This window comes from Pisolithus orientalis (genome assembly GCF_024613125.1).
Source record: "Pisolithus orientalis strain OTSU chromosome Unknown F5J12scaffold_14, whole genome shotgun sequence".
Lineage (NCBI taxonomy): Eukaryota > Fungi > Basidiomycota > Agaricomycetes > Boletales > Pisolithaceae > Pisolithus > Pisolithus orientalis.
The window spans coordinates 251100-270580 of record NW_026260795.1 but is presented as its reverse complement, the minus strand read 5'-3'; the positions used below and the strand labels follow the sequence as shown (position 1 = coordinate 270580).

At 50.3% G+C, this 19481-nt stretch overlaps 11 protein-coding genes across 11 annotated transcripts; 6 read left to right on the top strand and 5 right to left on the bottom strand.

Annotated features, from left to right (window-relative positions):
• Positions 1-625: 625 nt before the first annotated feature.
• On the top strand, positions 626-1342 carry F5J12DRAFT_720975 (uncharacterized protein; the record flags this gene model as incomplete). The annotated part of the gene is made up of 1 exon (XM_051741274.1): positions 626-1342. A coding segment is annotated over one exon (717 nt), but the record flags the coding sequence as incomplete, so codon positions are not given.
• F5J12DRAFT_831427 (uncharacterized protein) lies at positions 1303-2204 on the top strand. Its single transcript, XM_051745741.1, has 2 exons — positions 1303-1908; positions 1952-2204. Exons 1-2 carry the CDS (start codon positions 1478-1480, stop codon positions 1989-1991), a joined length of 471 nt encoding a protein of 156 aa, XP_051599908.1. The 5' UTR covers positions 1303-1477; the 3' UTR covers positions 1992-2204.
• Positions 2205-2295: 91 nt separating this feature from the next.
• On the bottom strand, positions 2296-4049 carry F5J12DRAFT_921143 (uncharacterized protein; the record flags this gene model as incomplete). Its single annotated transcript, XM_051749284.1, has 1 exon — positions 2296-4049. One exon carries the CDS (start codon positions 4047-4049, stop codon positions 2745-2747), a length of 1305 nt encoding a protein of 434 aa, XP_051599907.1. The 3' UTR covers positions 2296-2744.
• Positions 4050-5051: 1002 nt separating this feature from the next.
• Positions 5052-7164, top strand: F5J12DRAFT_905637 (cytochrome P450; the record flags this gene model as incomplete). Its single annotated transcript, XM_051748686.1, has 11 exons — positions 5052-5247; positions 5310-5439; positions 5577-5687; positions 5738-5889; positions 5942-6057; positions 6106-6205; positions 6256-6269; positions 6323-6512; positions 6562-6622; positions 6752-6877; positions 6927-7164. The coding sequence occupies 11 exons, from the start codon at positions 5052-5054 to the stop codon at positions 7162-7164; spliced, it is 1434 nt and encodes a 477-aa protein (XP_051599906.1).
• Positions 7165-7457: 293 nt separating this feature from the next.
• F5J12DRAFT_905635 (cytochrome P450) lies at positions 7458-10348 on the bottom strand (the record flags this gene model as incomplete). The annotated part of the gene is made up of 11 exons (XM_051748685.1): positions 7458-7506; positions 7559-7702; positions 7756-7900; positions 8023-8079; positions 8126-8315; positions 8583-8720; positions 8769-8907; positions 8955-9143; positions 9198-9327; positions 9388-9499; positions 10325-10348. 11 exons carry the CDS (start codon positions 10346-10348, stop codon positions 7458-7460), a joined length of 1317 nt encoding a protein of 438 aa, XP_051599905.1.
• A 296-nt stretch (positions 10349-10644) lies between these two features.
• On the bottom strand, positions 10645-12962 carry F5J12DRAFT_921141 (cytochrome P450). The gene is made up of 13 exons (XM_051749283.1): positions 12901-12962; positions 12593-12844; positions 12407-12536; positions 12167-12355; positions 11968-12119; positions 11796-11911; positions 11641-11740; positions 11577-11590; positions 11336-11525; positions 11230-11286; positions 11144-11168; positions 10970-11095; positions 10645-10917 (listed from the first exon to the last, which is right to left on the bottom strand). The coding sequence occupies exons 2-13, from the start codon at positions 12780-12782 to the stop codon at positions 10770-10772; spliced, it is 1437 nt and encodes a 478-aa protein (XP_051599904.1). The 5' UTR covers positions 12783-12844; positions 12901-12962; the 3' UTR covers positions 10645-10769.
• Positions 12963-13859: 897 nt separating this feature from the next.
• Positions 13860-14480, top strand: F5J12DRAFT_98805 (uncharacterized protein). Its single transcript, XM_051750148.1, has 3 exons — positions 13860-13958; positions 14026-14389; positions 14468-14480. Exon 2 carries the CDS (start codon positions 14101-14103, stop codon positions 14359-14361), a length of 261 nt encoding a protein of 86 aa, XP_051599903.1. The 5' UTR covers positions 13860-13958; positions 14026-14100; the 3' UTR covers positions 14362-14389; positions 14468-14480.
• A 637-nt stretch (positions 14481-15117) lies between these two features.
• On the top strand, positions 15118-15693 carry F5J12DRAFT_690282 (uncharacterized protein; the record flags this gene model as incomplete). The annotated part of the gene is made up of 1 exon (XM_051740370.1): positions 15118-15693. A coding segment is annotated over one exon (576 nt), but the record flags the coding sequence as incomplete, so codon positions are not given.
• An 887-nt stretch (positions 15694-16580) lies between these two features.
• Positions 16581-17504, bottom strand: F5J12DRAFT_782812 (uncharacterized protein; the record flags this gene model as incomplete). Its single annotated transcript, XM_051742764.1, has 2 exons — positions 16581-17411; positions 17466-17504. 2 exons carry the CDS (start codon positions 17502-17504, stop codon positions 16581-16583), a joined length of 870 nt encoding a protein of 289 aa, XP_051599901.1.
• Positions 17505-17967: 463 nt separating this feature from the next.
• On the top strand, positions 17968-18168 carry F5J12DRAFT_692060 (uncharacterized protein; the record flags this gene model as incomplete). Its single annotated transcript, XM_051740395.1, has 2 exons — positions 17968-18063; positions 18115-18168. Coding segments are annotated over 2 exons (150 nt in total), but the record flags the coding sequence as incomplete, so codon positions are not given.
• A 264-nt stretch (positions 18169-18432) lies between these two features.
• Positions 18433-19457, bottom strand: F5J12DRAFT_721058 (uncharacterized protein; the record flags this gene model as incomplete). Its single annotated transcript, XM_051741279.1, has 2 exons — positions 18433-18852; positions 18906-19457. 2 exons carry the CDS (start codon positions 19455-19457, stop codon positions 18433-18435), a joined length of 972 nt encoding a protein of 323 aa, XP_051599899.1.
• Between the last annotated feature and the right edge of the window lie 24 nt (positions 19458-19481).

Sequence of the window (19481 nt, the reverse complement as noted above, 5' to 3'; positions counted from 1 at the left end):
TGTTTCCGTTAGGGGATGGGTTCAGAGGCTGGTCCAGGGGACAAACTCAGACGAACCGGTCGAGCTTGGTCGAGCGGCAGATGATCTATGTGTCCTTGCGAATTACCTTTAGGGCCAGATTCCAAATTCAGCATGCAATCGTCGACCTCAATGAAGCCATCACATTATACCAGTGTGTGCTCCAACTCCGTCCGAGTGGGCATCCAAGTCGCGCTTCGTCCCTCCACGACCTTGCACAGTGTCTAGTGGAACGGTTTCGTCAACAATCCACCCCAGCTGATCTAGGAAGAGGCTATTGCGCTTCAACAAGAAGTCCTGCAGCTACTCATATCGGAAGACCCAAGTTACGCCACGTCTCAGCGCTGTCTTATGGCTTATCTCCAAATGAAAATCAGGCTACAAGTTGCTAAGGCGTCCCCCAATTCCTCACTTGTCTCCCATTTTGACATTAAGGAAGTCATCCGTAATATCGCATTGGAGACTCTCGGAACCTCGCCGCCCAGGCTTGCTGCACACACCTACTGGCATCCTATGCAACCGGGACGCACAGATATCACATTTTATGACCAGTCAGCAATACAATCACCTACTGTCTTCGTACGCAATGTGCGACCCGGACCAGCGAATGAAACTCATCCATACCGAAGTCTCGAGATACTTTAAGTATGTCACGTTCTCTCACCGCTGGGGTGAACGCGAGCCATTAATACACGACGTCGAGGGCCGGCCGATATATGCTATGTCAACAGATGGGGGCTTTGGAAAGCTCCAAGCGTTCTGTCTTGTTGCCTGCGAGTGGGATTACTTGTGGGCATGGAGCGACACGTGCTGTATAGATAAAAATAGCAGTGCCGAGTTACAAGAAGCTATAGGATCAATGTTCGCATGGTATCGACGGTCTTCCCTGACTATCGTGTATCTTTCCGACGTTCCCGATGCAGGTTCGTTCGAGGGCAGCGAGTGGTTCAGACGTGGGTGGACCCTCCAAGAACTACTGGCTCCTCGCCGCATATTATTCTACACCCGAATCTGGTCACTTTACAAGAACCTCACATCTTCGAACCATAAAGCCGATGCTGCTGTGCTGGAAGAGCTAGAGAGGGCAACGGGAATAGAGTCCCGGTTTCTTACCAACTTTTTTCCAGGTATGGATGACGCACGTTCCAGACTCCAATGGGCGTCACTACGTTGTACTACTCGGCCTGAAGATGTTGCTTATTCGCTCTTTGGGATCTTCAACCTTCACCTGCCCGTTCTTTATGGCGAAAGTGCCGAGAACGCGCTTGGCCGTCTCTTGGCCGAAATCATATCACAGTCCGGAGACATCTCGGTTTTGGATTGGGTCGGAGAGCCATCACCATTTCATAGCTGTTTCCCTGCCCAGATCACCTCGTATCAAAAGGTGCCATTGCCTCCACCCCGCTCAAGCGCAGAAGAGCAGTCATCGACGAGTCAGCAGTCTACGTCGTTCAAAGCAATGCAAAAATTGCGTCGCTCACTTGCCACGTCTCTCCGCCCTCATTTTCTCACTCGTTCCGTGTCCGGCTTCTATACCCTTCCCAGCGCACCCTTCCCACGATTTACCAATGGCTGCCTTATATTATCATGTATCGCTCACCGTGTTACAGCTGTTCAGCTGAAAGTGGCAGATCCATCCGCACCGAGTTACACGTACAAGATCCAGGCATTCGGCCTCAAGCCACTTGAGATTGCACTTCCAGACAAGCTGGAAAATGCAACGGGGTCGCAAGGTTCTCTGCAGGTTGTTCGCCCTTGGCACCCAAAGTCGCTTGTTCCCACCGCGCTAGATCTTGCCGTGAATGAAGAGAAGCTGCTTTCTACACTTGGGCGGCCATTTAATGCTCTTCTGTTGTCTCGACTACCTTTCAACGAGCACAAAAGGATCGCGTCTTCTATTCCTCATTACCGCTCAGCCTATAGACCGGGCTAGCATTTTGAGAAGCAAAGTTGAGATATTCAATATCGTGTAGATAGCCATCGCGTTATTATATCCCACGTCGCGAACACTAGTCTGGAAAATATTTGCATTGATTCTGTTAGTGAGGAAAGGGCGGACGGGTCGATTAGCTCCCTCGAAGATGCTTTCTATGAAAGTGCCAGACTCCTATGTATTGTATGCAGATCTCTTGAAACCTTATGTAAATATCTTCCTAACGTTGTCTACCGCTGGGACGAATCTTGAGAGAATGTGTATGGTAACTATTCTTTGGATTAGCATGTATGCATGTTGCATTGCTCGTGGAGTTCATCTGCAGTGCAAGACTTTAGGAGAGGGCCAAGTATATTTGAGACTGCCCTGCGATGGTGTGCCGTCGTTGAAAGGCCACATTGTGAGCTAGACATTCGATTCACCAGATGTATATTTGCATGTACTCCTACGTGTGACGAGACGAAGGGGAAAAACGGGCAAGTGGGAGGCCATGTTTGCACAAGGAAAACGCGCATTCCAGTATCGATCAAAGTGCGAGAACAAGGTACACGAAGTAACGCGTGAAACGGAGTGACCAAGTGGGTGTCGATACCAGATCGGCGTGCGCGCCCGGCCTGTACATGTGTGAAAACATAATAAAGGTATAGATATGCACAATATGGAAACAGGAAACAACACATAAAAACGAAATAACATACGTAGTCGGAAGTAAGGATGTGCAAGGAGGGCGTATGGCTAGCGATGCAATTGGACGGTCTTGAGCACCACGAGAGCAAAACAATGCGTGCGGAATTTAAGTCGGAGGATAAGGAAAAGCTGCTATACTGATGGCATCCTCGCCGGTTTCGCTCGCTAGGTACGAACCCCGGGAATAAACAGACGATTGCATAGAAATGGCGCGAAAACGCCCCTCCACCTCCGCAGGAGACGTTTCGAGTGCCGCAATGAGAGATTGTAGGGCTCGACCATTGCCGGTAGGAGGTGGATTGGTGGTAGATTCTGTAGGGGGTGCAGTAATTGAGTATAAGTCAGCGAAAGGATTTGCCGTAGTGTTTGGAAGCAGCGTCCGTTTGGTTGGCTTTTCCTGTGCATTGAAGAAGGGGTTACTTGCCGCCATCTTCAGCGGAACGATCGCGGTGTCCGCGAAAGGATTCTGTTTACCATCTGCACGTTCCAGATGATCTGTGTGCAGGACTTCTGCGCTTTGCCAGCGATGCAGATCTGACCCTGTCGCTGCAGGGGTCACCTTTTCCTTGCACATCATAGTGGGTGACATATTTCCTGATAACCGTGACCCTCTCGACAAGAAAGAGTCTCCCCGGACAGTTTCCCCGTCCCATGAGAAAGACTCTACATGGCCCACAAATGTCCGTGCTGGAGGTGGTTTCGTGATCTTGGCATCTGTTTCTGCGATAGCAGCCTGCGAAGCCATCTCAGCAGCCAAGTCAGGATGGTATTTCTCGAAAGGTTGTAATGTGCCAAAAGATTCGCGAACGTGAGGGCCCTCGGATGACTTCTCCCCAGAGGTGGTACTCGGGGAACGATTGAACATCGCTGCCAACTTCTCAATAGGAGTTGAAAGGGGACGTTGTCTCATGGATAATTTTCCTTCCCAACGATCTTCATTGACATCTGGTAAGCGACCCCAAGGCTCGAGATGAGAGCGACGACGCGAAACATCATTTGCGGCGTTACGGTGGCACCCAGGCGGAGAACGCTTTCGGTTTAATTTTTGGCGCTTAGAACAATAGAGGGCGAGTAGGGCAGCAAGAATGAGCACTGCGAACGCCGCGACGCACGCGCCAATGACCGTGCTTAAGGGAATTTGATTGTCTGAAGTGGTGGCGGCGGCGGAGGTGGCGGCCGTAGATGGGTCGGATACGGCAGTGGTTATGGTTGGTTGGGAACTATCTGAAGACGGGACGAGCGGTACGCCTGCTTGTGTGCCGGAAGCCACTGCAGCTGTGTTCTGGACGAGAGCAGACGCAGTTGGAGTCGGGTTACTGACGACGACGGAGCCAGAGACGGGGAGGAGGGCGCTGTTGCTATCCTGCCGCTGTCGCAACAGCCGTGGGCGGTGACGGGGGTGGTGCAACATGGCAATGAGAGAAGGTGATCTGTGGAAGGACCGACGAGTGTATTGAAAGGATCCCAACACAGAAGGGATCAGGCTTGAGAGCAGAGAATCTCTACTCAGAAGAGTCGAAAAGAAGGCCAACGCTGGGTCGCTATTACATAGTCGGTTCCGTTAGCACATCCACGGCTTGGAATCACCCCTCGTACGTACAAAAAGTGCTAGTACCGTCACTGGCAGCGTCGACGACTGTAAGAGAGCGCCTGCAGAGGCGCTACTGCAGACGCCGTGTTGGACTGGGTGGACCACGGGGGTCGAAAGCGCGTTGGCAGGATGGAGACAACGGGCGGCAGTAATAAAAAAGGCCAAGGGACGTCAACGTTCACATGGGGAAAACCACAGCCATATGGTATTTTACTACGACCTCACGGAGTAACCAAAATACAGTATGTTCGTCGCAAGGCCGCCCGTTTCCATGGGAGTACGTGGTTGTGCAATGTGCTTGCCTAACTTCCAGCTAGTATCGGGCACCCATTGAATGTCTTCCCCGTGCCACCTGCCCGCCTTTGAGTTCAAGTGCCGCCCAACAAACACTGCAGGATTCGCCGGGGAACGTCTTCAAAGGTATTTCGCTTTATGACTTGGTAGCTCCGGAGTCACCGCTCGTAAACGATCACGCTGTTCCCAAGATCGTGGTCTCTGCTCAGGTGTTAACTCTGCGAGGTCATCGGCATCTTTCCTTAGCCAGAATGTCAAGATATTGCTTATGCCAGGGGCCATGTCATGTGCGTATGTATGACATAGGTACAAGGGCAGGCGACCACTTGTAGCTGGCCCCTGTCGGACTCGCCGTGGCAAAACGCCTGTTGATCATTGGATGAAATGGTATTGTACTAAGTCTTGCACCGCTATGTTTCATTTGCTTACTTTGATCTAAGACACTGCCAGCTCCGCCTCTCTCATGTACAGCGCTCGCACATATATGAGATGCTCTGGCGTCGCCTCCGTTTTCACTAGCTCTAAAAGATGGCAGCTTCTCTGTTTTCCGTTAGTGCTGTATGTGCCATCGTGATTGCTCTGTGGTTCGCGCTTCGTACGACTCGGAGGCCAGTTGGGCTGCCTTACCCTCCTGGCCCAAAGCGGCTACCCATTGCCGGAAACGCCTTCGATATCAATTTTAAGGAGCCCTATCTCACGTATACAGAGTGGGGGAAAATCTATGGTTCGCGTTCCGTCTCATTTAGCTCTTCAAAGCTAACCACCTTATCCCTTACCTGCGCACAGGGGACCTAGTTTACTCTCGCATCTTTGGTCAAGACTTTCTCATCGTGAATTCGGAGAACACTGCAAGACTTCTAGCCGACCAGCGCTCTTCCATCTACTCGGATCGACCTCATTCCCCAATTTATCGGCTGTGAGATTTTGACGAAACATGCCCCTGATCACCACCTAACAGCTGTTTTTCTTGCCAGCTTCGGTATCCACCACATGACCCCGGGCTTGCAATATGGCAGTGAATGGAAGACCCAGAGGAAACTAGCTCCACCTCAGCCTTCGCAACGACGTTGTTGACCGGTATCAAGACATGCATCTCCGTAGTGCCCATCGACTTCTGGAAAACGTACGACGTGACAGTAAGAACTTTTATGAACACTTTGACCTGTGAGTGCGTAGGACCGCTTTTTTCGCAGGTCTTTTTGATTCCTATTTAGGTATACTGGTGGCCTTGCTCTTGAGTTCACGTACGGACGAAGGATAGAAGGAAAGGACGATCCCATCATCTCCTTGGCCAATAGGTTAGCAGATGTCATGTCCAAGGGGATCACCGGAGAGAGGATCGGCTTGCTGACGGCCTTACCGATGCGTTAGTCTGAGTTCCTTTTGCGTGGTATGAACTTTTAAATGGGCTGTTGCAGTCACATGCGTTCCATTGTGGTTTCCCGGTGCTAAGTTCCAGCATGAAGCTCGACACTGCAGAAATTTGGTTGCTGCCTTCTCTGAACTTCCATTCGCTGCGGCGAAAAAACAGGCGGTGAATTCTTCGTTCTTCAGGCGAGTTAACGATGTTGATTACTGGCAGGAAACAAGTGGATTGCAACCCAGCTTCGTTTCCGACATCCTAACGCAAGGTGGGGAAGACGAATCGGCAGCCAAAGTAACAGCCACAGGTGTTTACCTAGGTATGTTCTCTAGAAGTACCATTTCTTCACCGTTGACACATGTTACATAGCTGCGGCGGAGAGCGTGCGTATAGATTCGGTTTTTCACGCTGCACATAACAATTCAACCGTGTTCAGTCGTCCGCTACCTTGAAAATCCTCGTACTAGCCATGATACTGAATCCCGGTGTTCAAGATATGGTCCATGCAGAGTTGGATGCCGTCGTTGGAGGGGGCGCGCTGCCTACCTTCGAAGACAGGGAACGGTTGCCTTATTTGCAGGCTATTCTGTACGAGGTCATGAGATGGCGTCCTGCCTTTCCGCTAGGTCACCTCGGACTACTCCGCGATGTTACGGCTGCTGACAAGAAAACCAGGTGTTCCTCACTTCACTACCACAAGCGATGTCTTCGAAGGGTATTATATTCCGAAAGGTGCGTAGGCCTCATTAGCTTTGTGGGAGATGCTTATCACAGGGTCTTATGGCAGGAACTGTTGTGATTTTCAACGCCTGGCACGTTACACCTATTCTTTAGGCATCTCTTGACGTTGAATTGGAAGTATCAGGGGTATGTCAAATCGCGAATATAGTGATCCGGAGCGCTTCGATCCGACACGCCACCTCGACGCAGATGGGAAACTGAAGCCAGAAGCCAAGCAGAACAGTTCAAAGTACTTTGGTTTCGGAAGGAGGTGCGCGTGACATAAAGAATACGTCAGCTCAGTTGTGACAATCAAGCAGAGCGTGTCCTGGACGATTTTTCGCAGACGATGCGCTGTGGGCAGCCACAGCAGTCATTCTGTCCGCTTTTCGTTTTGAGAAAGCCAAGGACTCCCTCGGGAATGACATTGAGGTGGTACCAGTATTTCGACCAGGCGTCATTAGGCGAGTGGCCGATCATGCTGCTAGGCGCGGTCACACGTCAACTGACCATTCATTGGTACAGTCACCCCGCTCCATTTCAATGTTCCATTGTTAGCAGGTTTCCCACCGGATGAAAGCTGAGTGGCTCGTTTTTCTGACTCCAATCCCCCTGCACTCGCGAGTAGATATGGTGTATGTATGGGACTTTCGTGTACGAGAGAAACGCGGATGCATTTTCTCCCTCCGGAGGAGACGCGTGACTCAGTGCAATGTCTCCATTGTAGAGATTCTGTTCCAGTTTTCCGACAGCTCAGACGACGATCAAGTGCTGTGGTCATACTGTGACAAAGTACATATGAGCAGCTAGCAAAAACACTACATGCACGTCCAAACCAGCCTTCACCCCGCCTACTCCACGAGCCTTCTAGTAATAGAACACGGGAACGGAGCTGGACATCTAGAACGCACAGGTTTCAACAGAACTGAGAAGTCAGTTACGCCACACTTACCTAGTCAAACCATCCGAAAAAACGGGTTCCACATCGATATACTTCCCGGACGAATCCTTGGCTTTACCAAATTTCAGAGCGGATAGCATCACAGCCGCTGCTGCCCAGTGGGAATGTTCGGCAAAAAAACGACCAGGACAAACTCTGGCCAACAGCGTCATGTTCTCCGCAAGAGGAAGTCACCAACCGCTACGCACCTCTTTCCGAATCCGAAGAACATTGAATTGTTCTGTCTGGCTTGAGGACTAAGTTGTCCATCAGACGTCAAGTGTCGAGTTGGGTCAAAACGTTCCGGGTCACCGTAGCCCTGGTCTTTCATTGCCATTGCCCTGTCACCTGGCTCTTAGCGTGGCAAAAGAGCACTGGAGAAAACCGATGCACCAATAATTGAATAACACCATAGTTCCTGTGATCACGAAGCATCAATATCTATCAAAACCGTTGAGAGAGAGAGAAACAGGCACCTTTCGGAATATAATACCCTTCATAGGTGTCACTTGCAGTTGTGACATGTGGGAGGCCTAGTTCCGTTGTCAAGACATGGACGAAAGAGAAGAGTGCAGAGACCTAGCGGGCTGGGTGGACTCCACCTCATGACCTCATACAAAACAGCCTGTAGATAAGGCAACCGTGGCCTATCTGCGAAAGTCGGTAAAGTTCCTCTGCCGACGACGGCGTCTAGCTCTTCGTGAACCTTGTCTTGAACATCCGGGTAAAGAATCATAACTAACGCCACGGTTTTCAATATAGTGCCGGTCTATCGGACTGTCAACATGATTCGAGGAGCCACAAGCGCGTGTGTACTTGCCGACTCTGTACCAGCTGATTGACAATCAATGCGAGTCCATCACTTTTAAGTAATGTAGGAAAAGAGACAAACCTATATAGACAAGCTGAGTGCACCCTTCGCCGCCGATTCCTCCACTCCCCCATGCTTGAGCATATCGGAGATCATACAGTGCGATAATACACCGCGTTCCTGTACGAAATCAGCGAAAGCTTTGCATAACGGCCATTAACTTGCCATTTCATCCTTTGCCATGGCGAACGGGAGTTCTGCCATCTCCGCAGCCATACCTCTACATTTGGCTGCGTTACGCTTGAAACCAGCACCAGGAAACCACGACGGAAGATATCGGACTGACCCGTCAACCTTGAGTATCTGTGCAACTGTGCAAAAACAGAAATTACACCCACGAAATGGCATGACCTTCAGCAGAACAACCCTGTCCGGAGTCAATTCCCTGCACAAGACTTCAGCTAGGCCACTGGCCATTGCGAAGACGGGATCATCTTTCCCCTCTACTCGCCGTCCATATATCAGCTCGACCGCAGCGGCACCAGCAAACCTAGCCGATCATCAAGATACTTGGCTATCGGAAAGACATGGACTTACAGATCAAAATGCTCAAACAAATTTGCACTATCACGCAATATGTTTTCCAAGAGCTGGTTCGCATTAGTGAGGTGCAAGTCGTTATATTTGTCGACAACATCATTCCGGAGACTGAGATGAAACAACCTTCTATGCGTCTTCCACTCATTCCCGTACTCCAAAACAGGCGTCATGCGATCGGTACCATAGCTGCCAGAAAGATGTGAGACGCATGTAAACGAAGGCGTGAGAACCGCAACTTACATTCTGAAGATAGACGAACGGAAACGATCGGCATAGATTGCAGAGCGCCCGTCGGCTAAAATTCGTGCTGTCTTTTCTGAGTTCACGACGACGATATCTTGCCCAAGGGAGCGAGTGTAAACGATGTCACCTCCAGAGAAGGGAAAGGCGAGTCAATTCAGAACTTGACGGAATGAGTTGGACCACAAACCATAAGTCTTGCCCCACTGAGCATATGTAAGATGGGGTCTCTTTCGGTCGATATCAAGAGCGTTCCCAATGAAGGGGAGTCCTTTGGGCCCAGGTGGATAAGGCAGTTTGGACTTCCGAGCCCAAGTCACCAGTACCCACAAGCCGACAACTGTGGCACACGCTGCACCTAAGGCGAAAAAGAATGTCATGAGTATGAACCGCAATGCATTCGCTCCGGTCAATGGTGGAGTACTTCATTTCTGGAAATGGAAAAGTCGGTCATGTGTTCGTACACGGGTGCAGTGATCAGAAACACACGACGACAACGTCGTGAAGTCCGTCCATGTCTCAGCCCTTCCACCTTGAACTCCCAACTGGCACTGAGGTCCCTCATGACTTAGCACCTGAGCATCCTCCTGAAGGTGCGAAGTAGCGCTGAGGCTGTCGCTGGTGACAACGTCGACGAACTCCCGATACTAAGTATGTATATGCTATGCAAGTCCTCGTGACACCATGCACAGACCCACTGCTAGATTATCTAGTAGGCTTGAAGTTTCTGGGAGCACCACTTATCTGTAGGACCAATTTTTTACTCTGTTCTCTACCCTCTGCAGTCTTACTTGGGCGCACAAGCTGGTCCAGAAACCAAGGATAGGGCGCTCGCGAGCGTGCCGAGAAACCGCCGCAAGCGCAAGTAGTCACGGAGGAAGCAGATTGCGCTGGCGGATGACCCAGAAGCTATCATTTTGTTCGATGCAAGGCGAAGGAACTCGGTACGGATGTTACCCTCTTCATTCTTTTCCAGTAAACTTCACACCAGATAATGGGCCACCAAACCTGGACTCAACGAGTTGGCGCCCTTCGAAGGTTACAAATGAGGTAGGGCTATGCCGACTTCCACATGCAGCCCAGTGTGTAGTGAAGTGCCTTGACTCAATATTCTAATGTGCGTCCACCCACAACCGAGTTCTGCAGGTCATGGTGGAAGAGATAGGTTACAGCGGCAACACGCAGGAGGATTTGAACCAAGAAAAATCACAGAGGAAGAGGAGACCAAGAGGCATGCTTGTAGGCAACCTGATAAGACGTTCGAGTGTGCAGGAAGTGGGTACCGTAGTTAGTATCCTCATCGGAGAGAAGGCGTGTGGCGAGGAAGAGGCTTCCGAGTCCTGACATACAATCCGAGTACTATACAGCATATAACAAAACAACATGGAACATCCTGGATAACGAAGTACAGGAGCATTCAGCATAGTTAACAAAAGGACTACGCGCACGGCAGAGGCAGCCATCTACTCCTTCCAGTCCACGACCCTGCTAGTAATGAAACAAGGGAACGGAGCTGGACAACTAAAAAGTACGAATTTCAACGGAACTGAGGATAAATCGTCTACGCCCCACTCACCTAACCAAACCATGCGAAAAAACAGGTTCCACATCGATATACTTTCCAAACGAATCCCTGGCTTTACCAAATTTCACAGCAGACAGCATCACAGCGGTTGCTGCCCAGAGAGAATGTTCGGCAAAGAACCGCCCGGGGCAAGCTCTGGTAAACGTGTCACGTTCTACGGAGCAGCGAACCACCCACCGCTACGCACCTCTTTCCGAATCCGAAGAAGATCGAGATGTTCTGTCTAGCTTGAGGACTAAGCTGGCCATCGGACGTCAAGTGCCGAGTTGGGTCAAAACGGTCTGGGTCATCGTAGCCATGGTCTTTCATTGCCCTGTTACCTACTTGTTAGCGTGGAGAAGGAGAATGAAAACTGATGCACCAGTAGTTGAATAACACCATAGTCCCTGTGGTTACAAAGCATGAAGGTTGATCAAAACTACTGTGAAAGAAAAAAAATACGGGCACCTTTCGGAATATAATACCCTTCATATATGTCACTCGCAGTTGTGACATGTGGGAGGCCTATTATCTCTATTTTCAGGGCACGAACGAAAGTAACGAATCTGGAGACCTAGCGGGGTGGGTGGGTTCCATCTTATGACCTCATACAAAACAGCCTGCAGGTACGGTAGCCGTGATCTATCTGCGAAGGTCGGTAAAGTTCCTCTTCCGATGACGGCGTCTAGTTCCTTGTGAACTTCGTCTTGAACATCCGGGTAAAGTATCATAACTAACGCCACGGTTTTCAATACAGTAGCGGTCTATCGGACGATCAGAAGGATCGGAGCAGTGACAAGAATACGTGCACTTGCCGTCTCGGCCCCAGCTAACTTTCAATTAGTACGAGTGCATTAGTTCCAGACCTGTGGGGCGAACCTATATAGATACTGCTAACTGCAGCCTTCGCCGCCGATTCCTCCACTGCGCCATGCTTCAACATATCGGAGACCATACAGTGCGACAATACGCCGTGTTCCTGTATGAAATCAGCGAAAGCTTTGCACAACGGCAAGTGATTGGCGACGACTTGCCATTTCATCCTTTGCCATAGTGAACGGAAGTTCTGCCATCTTTGTGACCATATCTCTACATCGGGCTGCGTTGCGCTTGAAGCCAGCACCGGGAAACCATGACGGAAGATATTGAACTGACCATCAACCTTCAATGTCTGTGCAACAGTGGAAAAACAGAATTTATACTCACGGAATGGCAAGACCTTCAGCAGAACAACCCTGTTCGCTGTCACTTCCTTGCACAACATTTCAGCTAGGCCATTGGCCATCGCGAAGACAGGATCATCCTTCCCCTCTACTCGCCGACCATATATTAGCTCAACCACGACGGCACCAGCATACCTAGCCGATCATTATAAGACCTTACTGCCGAAAAGACATGGACTTACAGATCAAAATGCTCAAAGATATTTGTGCTGTCACGCAACAGGTTGTCCAAGAGCTGGCGAGCATGATCGAGGTACAAATCATTGTACTGGCCAATAACGTCATTCCGGAGACTAAGATGAAACAGCCTTCTATGTGTCTTCCACTCATTCCCGTACTCCATGACAATCGTCATGCGATAGGTGCCATAACTTCCGGAACGGTGAGGGGCGTAAGCGAAGACGTTGGGCGCATCAACTTACACTCTGTAGATAGACGAACGGTAACGATCTGAGTAGATTTCAGGCCGCCCGTCGGCTAAAACTCGTGCAGCCTTTTCTGAGTTCACGATGATGATATCTTGACCAAAGGTAGGAGTGTAGACGATGTCACCTCCAGAGAAGTGAAAGCTAAGTCAACTTAGGTCTTGAATATGTTGGTCCACAAACCATAGGTTTTTCCCCACTGAGCATAGGTAAGTTGAGGTCTCTGCGGGCCAATATCGAGGGCATTCCCAAGGAAGGGGAGTCCTTTAGGCCCAGGTGGATAGCGGAGTTTGGACTTCTGAACCCAAGTCGCCAGTACCCACAAGCTGACAACCGCGGCGCATGTTGCGCCTAAAGCCAAAAAGAACGTCATGAGTACCGCAGTGCAAAACGCAAGCGCTCTGGCGGGGTATTTTATTGTCTGGAAATGGAAAAGTGGGCTATGTGTTCGTGCGGTGTAGTCTACTGTGTAAATACTAATCCATGTGTAGGGTACTATGTGTTCGACTCAGGACAGTCTAATCCTGCAACTCCGACTCCGTTAGAGGCCCTCGAACGCCAACTGGAAGCTTCCAGTGCTCGACATTCACTCACTCAAAATCTACGGGCGTCTTAGACTTGCTGCGAGCACAACATACTTGCACACGACATCGACCCGTCTCCAAAGCATTGGAAGGATGTGGTAGAGGACCTCATTGAGAAACGTGTATGTGAAATCCTTACCTATTCTCTCAAGTCCCGACGGATCGGTTTACATAGTTCAGTTACTCAGCGAATGAACTTCGTGGCTTTGGTCCAAAGTCGCGTCAAAAATGTTCTCCGTCTTCCCGTCATCGTTACTTACGTGACCCACGTCGTCGCTCACATCTCGACCCTTGGAGTCGTTTACTAGATGACGACGAGGATCACATGGAAGGAAGTTACCCATGAGACAACCCCCTCTTCCAGCCCTATTGAGACGTTTCCAGCGACGTTCAATCGTTCAGCCCATACCAACTCTGACGAGAAGTCATCCGAGGGGCCTTGCCTCACGCTCAGCTCAATATTGGTCGCTGAGATGGCTCCGCGGGCTGCTGTTGCAGATGCAGATGCCTGACACAGGGAAAATCCTTCACGTCAATTCCTTCCTGTAGAGGAGGTCATGTCCATCAGGAAATATGCATATAGTAATTAACCATGATGCCCAAGGAAAAGATGACACCGCCAGCAACAGCATGCGAGCTTCGTCCCTGGGAATGCGCGAAACTCTAATGCAAAGGTCACTCGAGCCTTGCATTTAGCAACTGAATATTTTTGCGGACACTGCCGGCGTTTCTCTGAAGAGGGTGGCAGATAGCCTTTTCTTCAATGCATTGGAAAAGCCGACCAGCAAGACGCTACTCCAGGACAATTCCTTCGCCGGCTCCCCTGACGGAATCTACTATCAATCTGCTCCCTACTAACGATGCTCGAACCCTACAATCTCTCTTTGCAGTACTCGAAACGTCTCTTACGGCACTGGAAGAGCACCCTCGCGTCATTTCCGTACAATCATTTGTTTATTCCTGAGGTTCGCACCCACTCACGACCACGTCGTCAGTTTCCTACCCTCTGACACGGTGCTCACGACAATCTAGTTGCATCCTTAGTCGTGCTGCCCCCGACGTACATCCTTCCTATTTCCGAGGTACGCATGTTATACATACCGTTTTATGTGCTGTCTCGTGTTTCCATATCTCTCAATCTTCTCCTCCTTCGTCACGTCATTCGTGGTGTGTAGCGGTACATCCAAATACATGTCTGGTGTCATAATGTGGCCTCCATACTATGGCACACCTTCGCGGGGTGGCAGGAGAGAGCCAAGTACGTTCGAAATCGTACGCGGACGACCGCGACAAGCAATGCGACAAGTAAAACCCAAGCAATCGTTGGCTTCGAATACCATCCTGGTAATGCCCAGGCTAGATCTTTGAATCACCCTGAGCGTTCGCCCTTCTCAGTGTAAGTCGCGACATGCAAGTACACATACTCAGAAGTCGCTGAGACGCGTCTGGTGGGCAACGCTAACAATTTATTTAGGGCCCACGTCATCCGCATTCAGAAGATATGTATGTAATGCTAGTCTGGCACTTTTATAGAAAGCTGCTTCGAGAGCACGAACGCGACATCACACACAGCAGCTCCAAGTGCAACCAGGTTAGGGACCTAATAGATGGCTGATCTAATGGATTCGGCAAAGGAATTGTATGAACAGCACTCTGGGGATACTGAACAAGGGAGCTTCCAGCGACGGGCAGAATTTGTCCCACACTTTTGAATTTCTCCGACAAGAGTTCGGCGAGTAACCATGATAAGTTAATGGTTGCCATGAGTAGCAGGACCTACATGGTCAGTGTGGGCGTTTGAGCTGTGATTGAGAGGGACCTCTTACACGCAAATTGGGTGCAGCCTCGCAGCGCGGGTTTAGGAAGGGGGGGAACAGGTACTATTTGGGATCAGTGGCGCAGCTTTTAAGTAGGGTCTAGGGGACCCGTGCTTCCAGAGCCGCCTGTCCTCTCACCCACTGACGTCCGCCAGTCATTGGGTTACTGGTGAGTTCCCCCCCCATGTTCAATCTGCGTGACTTGTTGCACTCGTTAACAAACCTGGCCTGAAGGCAGAATCATTTCCACTGAGTGTATATCCTCCCGGTGTGGCCTCATTCGATGGACGATCTTGGTGTTATACAGAGCAACATGGCGGAGGTGATACGCAACATGTTCCAACAAACGGGTCAAGTCCGTTTCTTGGACGACGCGATCATTCTGCACCGAAAAGCTTTAGAACACCCACCACTCAGGAATGGCGATCGGGCTTCCTCACTTCGTGGCCTTGCGATCTGTCTCGCGGATAGATATGACCGTCGACGGAATGTTGCTGACTTGGAAGAAGCCATCACGCTTGGACGTTTAGCACTAGAGATCTGTCCACCAGGGCATCCAGATCATTGTGTATCTCTCAACAATCTTGCATGTGATCTCAGGAAGATGTTCGCGAAACGGGCTGCCATCTGCGACTTGGAGGAGGCAATTGAGTTGCACCGCGCAGTTTTGGAGTTACGCTTCCCCGGAGATCCTCCTCGATATTCATCGCTCCACTCACTCGGTCTCTGCCTTGTGGATAGATATAAGACAGAAGTCACCACACTTGGACGCACAGCATTAGCACGCCGTCCACCTGGGAGCGCTGGTCGTGGCACAGCTGATCTTGATGAGGCCATTGCGCTTGAGCGAGAAACCCTACAGCTACTCACACCCGGAGATCCTTGCTACGATGAGGTTCAACTGTGTCTTGGAGCCTACATCCGAATGAAGAACAGGTCCCCAAGGAATTAACTCCGTTCAATGATAGGGTGGTCTACCGTTCACCGGTACCTTCCTTTGTCTGTAATATAAATTTCACATCTTCATGACTTCATGACTTCACCCTTTGAACGTTTTGAACTTAATGTCTGTATCATGTATGACGCCTCTCAGATACATTGTCTTTCTTCTCTGTACGTCTAGTGGTTCCGCAACTCTAACCAGTGCGCTGCAGTGCTCGAGCTTCTGCCATCCGCATTTGCTTACTCAAAACCTCAGACGTCTTAGACTCGCTGCGGACACAACGTACTTCGGAAATCTCCGCTGTCGAGTAGAAGAAAATTACACTCGGATGTTATGATGGCGTACTGTGTCCGATGAATTGGAAGTCGAGGAACATGGGATGGGACAGTCACTGAAAAATGTGTGGGTGGAATCCTTGTCTGCTCTCTCAAGTCCTGCCGGATCGGTATAGTTTGGGTCTCCAACGAATGGACTTCGCGGTCTTACGGTTGCACGCATACCATCATTGAACTCGCTATCTATCAAAGCGTCAGAGCCTGTAAACCACAAATCTTATCTATATTCCCGACATCGTAACCCCGCTCGCGTTGCCTCCTAATACATCTCGCACCTTAAGTATAATCCTACTCACAGTTGACTCACCGCCAGTGTGGAAATGATAATGTTCCAGTTTTACTTGTTTTCACCAGGCAATTACTTCAGCCAACTCAGATCACCTACCCTAGCGCAAGTATCCATAAGTATGTGATGGACACAGTAGTACGAGCGTTCTATATTGTAGTAGGTATGCTACATCCTACACGGGGTATTGGTGCACAACTCACAGCTCACGGTCGGAGACCGACGCCAGCAGCAGTACGCCCGCTCCGCAATTTCCACCCAAACCAACCAACCAAAACATTCTTGGCAAATATTTCACCGAACCCAAGCATGACACCATTTATGAATGGAAGTAGTAAATTGATAGCAAGGGAGGACAGTATGAGGGATAGTCGAGTCCGTCGTTTAATTGTGCCGTCTAAGATGGAGGGAAGGGTAGATGGGGGTGGGTTAGCGGCTTTAGCTTCCGTCGTCCTTCGAGGTGGTGAAGGGGGGTACTCCGCGGGGAAAGAATCATGACGGTGTGACGAAGATTGTGAACCGGATGGGGCAGAGAGCGAAAGAGACGGGTAGGACTGTTGATATGACGGAGGACCAGTAGATGGAGGTGTTAAATTTGGAGTCGATTCCGGTTTCTCGCTCACCACCTTCTCTGCACCCTCCGTACGGGAAGGAATGCTCACAAGGGAAGGAGTCGAACCTGCCAGGACTTCGCTGGCGGCAGCGATGGAAGTCGTGATGTGCGACCCGAGGTTTTCCCACATCTCCGGCTCCTGGCCAAGAGCTAGCCTCTCTTCCTCCTCCTGTTTCCTGATTGCTTCCCACTTAGCCCTCTCGTGTTCCGCCTTTTCACGATCTTCCGCAGATTTGGCTCGCCATTCCTCAACTTGAGCTTCGAACTCTGCTTTCCAAGGATCTTCTTCGGCAGGTTCCGCTGACGTCACAGGTTCGGTAGGTGCATTCGCTGTTGGGGCGGGAATTTCATTGGAGCCTACTGGAGGTGGAACTGCAGGCTGTATGGGGACATCGGCAGGTTCAAAAGGATGTCCCAGCGCCAACTGTTAAGATTCGTCAGGCGATTTCAAAGCAGGGAATGTAATTCACATACACACCTTGACAAGCTGCTCGTCTGCGGGGTCGAGCTTCGACATTTTGTACAGGCTTGAACGGTGCTCGAGAACGGGTTGGCGGCCGACGCAGCCAACACCAAAACGAGGAATGTTCTCACGAAGTAATACACGTGATGTGATTATTATGTAAGCATTCTTCTTTTAGTAGCAGATCGACGTTCTATGAAGTGCCAGGGTTATGCTGAAATTCAAGGGCACCTTTGCATCATCTTAAATCACTAGGAGTGACGTCCAGGATGACGCAAGCTACGCCATAGCTTATATAAAGAGGGACAACCCAGGGGAGGACATTCAACCGAATCTTGCACTACTTGCTCCCACATCAGTTGCTCTCAAATCGAACGCATCAAAACACTCGAAAGGCAGAAATGGTAAGCCACTCTAGTTTTTTCAGAAGCGTATGGTCTGACAATGAGATGAAGACTCACTACAAGGTAACGCACAATTCAACGTAACCTGGAAGCTGTGTCTTATTCTTAAGTAGCAAGGCGATCATGTCGAGTATAGGCCAGTCGGTGGGGCCGAAGATACTGTATCCCATAGCACCGGTGTCGTCGAGGCTGTAGAGGGGACGGGCGATGTAAGCCCTCCATCCCAGCTCAGAAGAAGATGCACAACTGACCTGTCGTAGCAAACGAGGTATGTCATCAAGAACGACAACACCGGGAAAAGTACCAGCTACCAGGTACGACTGCAAGTATCGCGTCAGTCTAGACACTCATTCACGCCGTGTCACAGGACAAGAACATTGTGAGGAAAGTTGAGTGAATGAAGCGTGGATGTGTGTAGAATCTTTGTGCATATATTGAATAAGTTGGCGTGCATGTATGTTTGGCAATCCATATTTGTCGAGGCAGTGGCATTCACCGAGTTACTTTGGGAGATGCTAGATGACTATAACATGGGCAATAGCAATGTCGCAGATTGTTGGTAGGCAATATGCGAGTTTCTACTTACAGACCTTGCGGTTTGTCGTAGGGGCTGCTCCCACTCTCCGCTGTCCTTTTTCCCACTCTTCGTCTTCTAGGTACATGTCTAAGGCACGAGCTTCCAAGCCGATCCCAATTACGTCCGTACCAAGTTCCTTGCACTTCGCATCGAACAAAACGTCAGCTTCTGGATCATCTGCCAGCGCAACATATGCTTTCGCCACGCGCCAATCCGATTCCTTCGTGACCACTTGCAGCCGCTTCTCAGCACGCTCGCGAGCAGCCCTAGCCTTGGCCTCCGAATCAACTGGGGCAGGTGCACTACGAGGCTGCAGACGTGCGCTCGGGGGTAACCTGATAGACGTACGAGTGTGCAAGAGGTGAGGTGTCGTGGCCAGTGTGCTCATCGGAAGATTGTTAAGGCGGCACAACTCGTGTCCCTTGGGAATCTAAATTAGCCTGATGACTACCTTGGTTTGATAACGGTACTGACGTTCACGTTGAGGCGAAGAGCGATACCTTGTAGGGTATCTCCACGCTCAAGATAGTATAAGGGTGGCACCGCTTCATATCTGAAGGATGTTTGCTCGGAAGGTGGACCGGGCTCCGTTTGGGCCTGCGAGTGAGATGCGTGGTTGGGAATAGGCTCTGAAGTAACGCCTAACTGGGAGGCCTTGATATTGGATGATTCGGTGTTACCTGAGGGCTTATGCTCTACCTTATGATCGTCCTCCTCGTCATCGTCTCCGAGCACAAACATATCGTCATCACGGAGAGCGCCGTCAACATTAATCACATTTTTCTCCGACGTCGCAAGACCAGGTGAAAGATGACGACTGGAAGACGATGCACTGACAACTGCAGTGCCTCCCAGACACGACAGGCAAGGATTGTATCTACCAAGTCGTGGATTGGAGGATAGACACGCTGGACAGATTGGGCGTGCGCAGCAAGGTGTGAGGAAGACGCTCTGAACCCTTGGGGGCAAAGAAGACGAACAAGCTAGGCATAAGTTTGTAGTGCGATTGAGTTGGCTTGTCACCATGGTTGCCTATATGAATAGATGCTT

Excerpts from the sequence above, each read along its gene's own strand:
- F5J12DRAFT_98805 (XM_051750148.1), top strand. The coding sequence starts at position 14,101 with ATGTGCTGTCTCGTGTTTCCATATCTCTCAATCTTCTCCTCCTTCGTC.
- F5J12DRAFT_921141 (XM_051749283.1), bottom strand. The coding sequence starts at position 12,782 with ATGACGTTCTTTTTGGCTTTAGGCGCAACATGCGCCGCGGTTGTCAGC. Across the intron at positions 12,537-12,592 it reads TCAGTGGGGAAAAACCTATG|GTGACATCGTCTACACTCCT; the intron begins GTTTGTGGACCA and ends ACTTCTCTGGAG. Across the intron at positions 11,912-11,967 it reads GCTGAAGGTCTTGCCATTCC|TTCAATATCTTCCGTCATGG; the intron begins GTGAGTATAAAT and ends GTTGATGGTCAG.
- F5J12DRAFT_831427 (XM_051745741.1), top strand. The coding sequence starts at position 1,478 with ATGCAAAAATTGCGTCGCTCACTTGCCACGTCTCTCCGCCCTCATTTT. Across the intron at positions 1,909-1,951 it reads AACGAGCACAAAAGGATCGC|CATTTTGAGAAGCAAAGTTG; the intron begins GTCTTCTATTCC and ends AGACCGGGCTAG.